Source organism: Lipotes vexillifer, unplaced genomic scaffold (assembly GCF_000442215.2).
Source record: "Lipotes vexillifer unplaced genomic scaffold, Lipotes_vexillifer_v1.1 scaffold394, whole genome shotgun sequence".
In the NCBI taxonomy this organism is placed as follows: domain Eukaryota; kingdom Metazoa; phylum Chordata; class Mammalia; order Artiodactyla; family Lipotidae; genus Lipotes; species Lipotes vexillifer.
In genome coordinates, this window is record NW_006791731.1 from 1,508,293 (window position 1) to 1,515,706 (window position 7,414).

The following is a 7,414-nucleotide window of genomic DNA, read 5'->3' on the forward strand; positions in this document are numbered from 1 at the left end:
GGGGACGCACAGGGCGCGGACCATCCCGAGTCGGGATATCCCACAGCAGCAGGCCGGCCGTGTGGCTGGGGTTTGAATCAAGAGGTAGGGGTCAGGGACATCCGCCTCCGGAGAGGGGAGGGTGCTCTGAGCTGGGCCAGCTGGAGCCAGGGAGGAAAGTGCCTCCTGGTGCCAAACTCCAGAGAAGACCCCTCACCCCCCCATCTGGAAGCCAGGGGTGCAGTCAGCAAACTTCCGGGGGCAGAAGGAGGAGGAGGCCACCACACGGGGTCAGGGAAGGCTCCGCAGAGCAGCCATCCCTGAAGGGACACCGAGGCCACCTGGGCCCCAGGTTAGAAACCCCCGCCAATGGGAGGAAGTTACCTACACGGTGACCCGGCTGGAGCCACGACACAAGCTGCCACAGTTCCGAGAACTGGCCTCCAAGAGATGGGAACAAACCGACACTGGAAACACTGTACTTGAAACAATCAAGATGATGCCGGTCAGACCACTGATGGCCAATTTCAAGATGACTGTCAGTTGATTGATTTTCTCTATTGATTTTCTTCTTCTATTTCCTTGGTTTTTTTGCTCTTATTTTTATCATTTCCTTTATTTTGCTTACGTGGGGTTTGATTTACTCTTGTTCTAGTTTCTGAAGGTGGGATCATAGGCCATTATGTCGAGAACTTTATTTTTTCTCATACAAGTGTTAGTGCCAAAATTTTCCTTCTAAACACTGCTTTAGCTGCATCCACTAACTTTGATATACTGTGTTTTCATTTTCATTCAGTTAGAAATACTTTCTAATTTCCTTTAAAATTTTTCCTTTAGCCCAGCGGTTATTTAGAAATGTGTTGCCCAGTTTCTAAATATTTGGTGATCTTATGTTTCTGTTCTTGATTTCTTGATTTAACTCCACTGTAGCCCAAGAAAATATAATTTGTAGGATTTCAATCCCTGTAAATTTGTTGAGATTTATTTTATGGCCCACAATAGGTCTATCTTGATTAATATTCTGTGTGCCCTTGAAAAGAACGGGCTCTCCTTCTGTACTTATCAAGTAGGTCACATGGGCTGGTGGTGTTGTTCAAGTCTCCTTTATCGTTATTCATTTTCCGTTGACTTCTATGAGCTCTTAAGAAAGGAGTGTTGGGCTTCCCTGGTGGCGCACTGGTTAAAAATCCCCCTGCCAATGCAGGGGACACGGGTTTGAGCCCTGGTCCGGGAAGATCCCACATGCCGCGGAGCAACTAAGCCCATGCGCCGCAACTACTGAGCCTGCGTGCCTAGAGCCCATGCTCCACAACAAGAGAAGCCACTGCAACGAGAAGCCCGCCCATTGCAACGAAGAGTAGCCCCCGACTCACCACAACTAGAGAAAGCCCGTGTGAAGCAACGAAGACCCAATGCAGCCAAAAAAAAAAAATTCTCTAAGAAAGGAGTGTTGAAATCTCTGGCTGGAATCATGAATTTTCTTTTTCTTCTTTTTGTTCTATCAGGTTTTTTGGCTTTGTATGTTTTGAAACTCAGTTGTTAGGTGCATAAACATTTAGGATTGCTATGTCCCCTTAATGAACCGACCCTTTTATCATTATGTAACGTCCTTCTTTATTCCTGGCTATATCTTTGGCTCTAAAATCCACTTCATCTGATATGAGTGTGGTCACTCCTGCTTTCTTTTAATTACTGTGAGCCTGGTGTCTCTTCCTCCGTGCTTTGCCTTTTAACCTACATGTGATCTTACATGTACAGTGGACTTCTTGAGGGCAGCAGAGACATGGCTCTTTCTCTTTTTATTTAATCTGACAACCTCTGCTTCCTAGTTGGGGTGTTTGGACCTTTCAGTGTGATTAGAGGTGTCATGGGTTTAACTCTCTCATCCTGCCTTCTGTCTTCTCTCTGTCCCACTTGTTCTTTTTCCTTTCCCCTCTTTTTCTGCATTCTTGTCAATGACCAGATTACTCTCTGTGATTCCATTTTATCTCCTTTGTTACTTTATTAAGTAGAGCTCTTTGATTTTTCTTTTCTTGCTCTTTCTTTACTTTTTTTTTTTTAATTCTAGAAAAGAATTCTTTTTGCCTTTGCATGTCTGAAAATATATTTATTTCCCCTTCACTTTTCAGAGATATTTTTTGGGGGCATATAATTCCAAGTTGTTTGTTTTGTTTTTGTGTTTTGGTATTTCAAATGTTGCTTCACTGTGCTGGCTTGTACTGTTTCTGACAAGAAATCTGCCGGCGTCCTTCTCTTCTTGTGCATCACACAATGTCTGCTTCTAGTGGTTTCTCTTTGTCACTGTTTTTTAAAAATTTAATTTATTTATTTTTGGCTGCGTTGGGCCTTTGTCGCTGTGTGCAGGCTTTCTCTGGTTACAGCGAGAAGGGGCTACTCTTCGTTGCGGTGCATGGGCTTCTCATTGCAGTAGCTTCTCTAATTGCGGAGCACGAGCTCTAGGAGCGTGGGCTCAGTAGTTGTGGCTCGCGGGCTCTAGAGCGCAGGCTCAGCGGCTGTGGAATCTTCCCGGACCAGGGCTCGAACCTGTGTCCCCTGCACTGGCAGGCAGATTCTTAACCACTGTGCCGCCAGGGAAGCCCCTATCACTGGTTTTAAGCAATTGATCACGATGTGCTTTGCTATAGTTTTCTTCAATTTCTTGTGCTTGAGGTTCATTGAATTTCTGGGTTCCATGAGTTTATAGTTTCCCTGAGGGGAATTCAGGATAGAGGAAAACAGGATACTTGCCCTAAACAGCTAAGATGCACATCAAAGGAATAATTTCAATGAGCCCAGACTCTTGCATCTTCCCGAACAGAGAAAAGCACTAAAATCATTAACTTGCAATGTCTGCGTTTTGTGACTAGCAGTGATCTTTTGATGTTTGAGTACATTTGTTTGTTTGTTTTTTCCCAGCAAGAACTCCTATATGTCCCGGCTCCTCCCTTACCTCTTTGGACCAGTTCCTCAGAGCTGAGAGGCTGTCTCCTGGGCTATAGTCCTCAGTAGGGTCCCCAAATAAAATATTAACTCAAGACTTTTAGGTTGTGCGGGGTTGTAATTTTTTCAGTTGACACAAGGTTTCTCCTCCAGCCCTGTGTGAGCTCTGGGAACGCTTGTGCCTGCTCCTTCCACATCTTGGGGCTGGTTCCTCAAATGTGTGCACTGAAGGGCCCTCAGCTGAAGACACAGGCACCCTCTGCTGACCTCCCCAGCGCTGCGGGTTGGAGAGGGGACAGCTCTCTCCTCTGCCCTGTGAGATCCAGCTGCTTTGGCTTCCCTGAACTCTCCCCTCCTCAGTCAGAGTCCTGGCTCCGTCTGGGTTTCCCCTCCCTGCTCTGTGGCCTGCAGCTCCTTTGTCTCCCCTACCTCCAGGGTCACGGCCCCTGTTGCCTGCCGTGCGACCTCTGAGAACCGTGGCTTCATTTATTTTGCCCCATTTTTCAGTTGTTTAAAGGCAGGAGGAAAATCCAATTGCTGTTAATTCATCATGATCTGATGCTGAAGCCCACAGCATACTTGGGTTTTGAGCCACGTGTTTATTTTATGCCCCATTAGAGTGTGAGCTTCATGACCGTGAGAATATTTGGGAACGTTTGCCCGTTTTATCTCCAACTCCTGGCACCCTGTGGCATCTCAGGGACTATTTGGCAAATAGGGTGACCAACCATCCCAGTCTGTCCAGGGAAACTGCCCACTTCGCTCTGGAGGCTCAGGGCCTAGGGTCCCCAAAGTGGTTCAACTCTTTTAAAGAAAAATAAAATTGAGGGTCAAAGAAAATGTTGCATTTTTTTCCTCACGTTAGAAAAAAAAAAATTTAGGGCCCATGAAAATCTTAAATTTTGCCGTAAACATTATTATTACCGTGGAAGGGGGTCCATGAAACAATGGGCTTCTTTCAAGGCTTGCTTTTACGCTTTGTTAGGAGGGACCTGGTGTGGGGACCGAGGCCCAGAGATGCTGGGTAACTTGCCGAGGTCACACAGCAGGTAAAGCGGGGCCACGTGGGGACCCAGAAGTCAGCGCCTCCCCCGCCCCGCACTCGCTGCAGCTCCGCTAACATCCCTGTACAACTAGGCTAAAGGAAGAAGGGGCGCGGGCTGCTGCTGGGGTGCGGGGCTGACTAGCAGCACGGGGGTGAGTGGGCGAAGGGTGGCGGGCGGAAGCAGGGAGAGGGAGGGAGGGGCAGAAGAGTCCGTCCCCGTGGAGATGGCCCGTGCCCCATCGCGAGGTGCCCGTGCGTCTGAGGGTAGCGCGGGTGTCACTGCGGGGGCCTAGGCCTGGGCGCGGTTGGCTCTCCGCGGGGGCCGGTGGGTCCCGGTCCCCGCGGGAAGGACGAACTCGCGGGCGGGGCGGGGCGGGGCGGGGGCTGCGATGAGGTCACGCGCGATGGGCGGCTCTGCCGCGGGGCGGCGGCGCGGCGTGGTCACTGCGGGGCTCAAGGACGGACGCACCGTCAGACCCGGGCTCGCAGGGCCGGCGAGGGGTGAGTGCTAGGCGCAACGGGGGCTCATGGTGGTGAAGGTCATGGTTGAGGTCACCCCGACAGCCGCCCGAACTTGGGACCGCAGTCTTGGGGGCGGGCCTCTCCGGGAGGGGGCGGGAAGAGCTGGAGCCTCAGACCTTCGACATCCCGAGGTGCACGCCCGGAAAATGGGTCATGGAAGATGGATTTGTTGTTCTCGGGAACGGGAGGGTCTGATTTAGTTCCCCGAGGCGGGGACCCGGGGCTGGACTATCCGCGCGGGGAGGGGAGTCGTGCTCCAGACACCCCCTGAGACCCTTTCCGAGAGAGGGCATCTCCGCTCCAAACAGCAGATCCAGACTGGGAAGTTCTTGTCTTGCCCAAGTGCCCTCCTGGAGTGCATTCAAAGCACATTCCCCCTCAGGCTGGACAGAGCCCCGAAGCCTTCCGCTGCCGATCGGAAGCCCTGTGCCCCCCGCCCCCCCATCGGCCATCCCCTCGCGTCTAGGCAGCCGTTGGCCGGGGAGGAGGTGGCTCAGCCTAAAGAGGCCCCTGAGGCCCCTCCAGACCCGGCGCTGTGCCCCTGCGCAAGGCCTGAGCTCTGCAGTACTGACTCAAAACCCCAGGCAGGGCTCTGGAGGTCTTCCGGGAGAGGGGCCCCTAGCTGGGCCCTGAAAGTGTCAGGAAGTGGGGGGGGGGCCCACGCGGGGACACGCCAGGGGCAAAGGGTAGGGGGAGCAGTGAGGATAGACCCATCCCCGGGGCCCCAGGGCCCTGGGTGGGAGAGGGCTGGATGCCAAGCTCCTGGGCCCCTGCATCAACCATCCCCGGTAGACTGTGGGTTTGGCCTGGCATTCAAGGCCCCTCCAGGCTTCTGGCCTCCCCTTGGCACCCCACCCCTGCTTCCTTCTCATCTCATTCGTGTCTCCTCCTCCAGGAAGTCTTCCCTGACTCCCAGGCTGAGTTGGGGGCCTCCTCTGCCCAAACCTGTGGGTCTCTCAGGCCCTGCTGTGACCACCTGTCCTCATCCCCCTCTGTGCAGGGCTATAGCGCCTCCAGTCGACCGGGAGCTCCCAGAGGGCAGGGGGTTGTCCCACCCGCTCTGTGCCCTGCCCCAGCCCTGGCCTGAGTTGAATCGAAGACCAGCTGCCCTCCACTTCCCTGCTCCCACTCTGCCCTCTCACCTCCGGCCATGGTGCCCCTGCTCGCCCTGTTCCTGGTGGCCTTGGTGGGCCTACCCGTGGGTAAGATGGATGGAGAACAGAGGGATGGACAGACCCACCTTTGGGGGCAGGCAGGCTGGAGGGGGCGGGGGCGGAAATCCCAGCGATCGCCTCTCCTCCCAGCTCTTCTGACCTGGGGAAGCTGACGGGACCAGGGGCTGATGGGCTGGAGGAGGGGGCCTCTCGCTGTTCTCTGACCCCATCTCCCTCCGGCCCGGCCCCGGCCGCAGCCCAGGCCCTGGACTGCCACGTGTGCGCCTACAGCGGCGACAACTGCTTCAGCCCCATGCGCTGCCCGGCCATGGCCACCTACTGCATGACCACGCGCACTTGTGAGTCGCTGGGGTGCCCCTCACAGCCCTGCCTGCGGAGCGCGGCGGCGGCGGCGGCGGCGGCGGCGGGTGGGGAAGTGTGAGGGAGCTGGGGAGGGAGGCTCCCACCTGCCCCAGGATCCTTTTTGGGAGCTCCTGGCTTAGGGGAGCCTGGCCGAATGGCCCTGCATGCTGGGGTTGGCCCCCTCAGGGTCCTGGCCCACCTCCCCATCCCTCTGCAGACTACACCCCGACCAGGATGAAGGTGAGCAAGTCGTGTGTGCCCAGCTGCTTTGAGACCGTGTACGATGGCTACTCCAAGCACGCGTCCACCACTGCCTGCTGCCAGTACGACCTCTGTAACGGCGCTGGCCTTGCGGCCCCTGCAACCCTGGCCCTTGTACTCCTGGCCACCCTCTGGGGTCTGCTCTAAAGCCCCATCCCGCCCTCCACAGACTCAAGGGCAAAGTGCTGAGCAGCATGGTCCCACCCTCTCCCCCTGCACACCCCGCCTCTGCCCTCCCCAACCCCCACCCCCAGCCACAACCAGGAGTGTCTGCAAGAGGACCCTTGACCTCCCCCAGCCACCCGGGGGGTCTGCTTCCAGGTCATGACCTGTTGTTTTCAGAAGGCCGATGTGGGACCACACCTCCCAAGGCATCTGGCTTTGACGGGGCAGCTCAGCCCCCTCCTCTGTCCAAGGATGGGGGTGTGGGCACGGTGTGCTGTTTATGGGGGATCTTCAGTTGGCCGGTGAACACTGACGTGAAGGGGACCTCTGCGTCTGCCCTGTAAGTGTGCTGGAGGGGGAGGGGAGATTAGGGACCCAGGGGGTGGGGAGCAGTCCTAGAAGAAGGCTCTCCAGGGCCCCAGGAGGGCTGCCCAGGGCAGGTGGGGCATGGCAGGCCGATCGGGGAAGCCCTGTGCCCCCCACCCCCCCGTCGGCCGTCCCCTCGTGTCTAGGCAGCCCTTGGCAGGGGACGAAGTGGCTCAGCCTAAAGAGGCCCGTGAGGCCCCTCCAGACCCGGCGCTGGGCCCCTGCGCAAGGCCTGAGCCTGAAGAGGCCAGGCTATATTTGGTCGAGCTTGAGAGCTGATCTCAGGACTATTTTGGGCCAGGAGGGAAGGGAGCAGAGCGGTAGCCACCCGAAGCCTGACCTTCAGCCCTAAGCAGGCCCTGGCGGAGTGCGCCTCTTTACGGAGGGCGGGGGTTTGGGGCGGCGAACTTTGCCGGGGCGCGGAGGATTCGCCGGGGCGCCGTGGATTCGCCGGGGCGGGGACGGGGGCGGTGCATCCTTGAACCGGAGCGGGGCGCCCTCTGGTGGGCGCTTGGGGCCACGCCGGGCAGGGGTGGGCTCTGTCCGCCGGTGGGGAGGGGAAGGGAAGGCAGGGTCCGGGGGAGGAGGGGAGGAGGGGAGGAGGGGACGGGAAAGAGGG

At 56.4% G+C, this 7,414-nt stretch overlaps 1 protein-coding gene across 1 annotated transcript; it reads left to right on the forward strand.

Moving 5' to 3' along the window:
* The first annotated feature begins 5,636 nt into the window (after positions 1-5,636).
* Positions 5,637-6,411, forward strand: LYNX1 (Ly6/neurotoxin 1). The gene is made up of 3 exons (XM_007464582.1): positions 5,637-5,688; positions 5,898-5,999; positions 6,221-6,411. The coding sequence occupies exons 1-3, from the start codon at positions 5,637-5,639 to the stop codon at positions 6,409-6,411; spliced, it is 345 nt and encodes a 114-aa protein (XP_007464644.1).
* Positions 6,412-7,414: the final 1,003 nt, after the last annotated feature.

Excerpts from the sequence above, each read along its gene's own strand:
- LYNX1 (XM_007464582.1), top strand. The coding sequence starts at position 5,637 with ATGGTGCCCCTGCTCGCCCTGTTCCTGGTGGCCTTGGTGGGCCTACCC. Across the intron at positions 5,689-5,897 it reads CTTGGTGGGCCTACCCGTGG|CCCAGGCCCTGGACTGCCAC; the intron begins GTAAGATGGATG and ends CCCCGGCCGCAG. Across the intron at positions 6,000-6,220 it reads CTGCATGACCACGCGCACTT|ACTACACCCCGACCAGGATG; the intron begins GTGAGTCGCTGG and ends ATCCCTCTGCAG.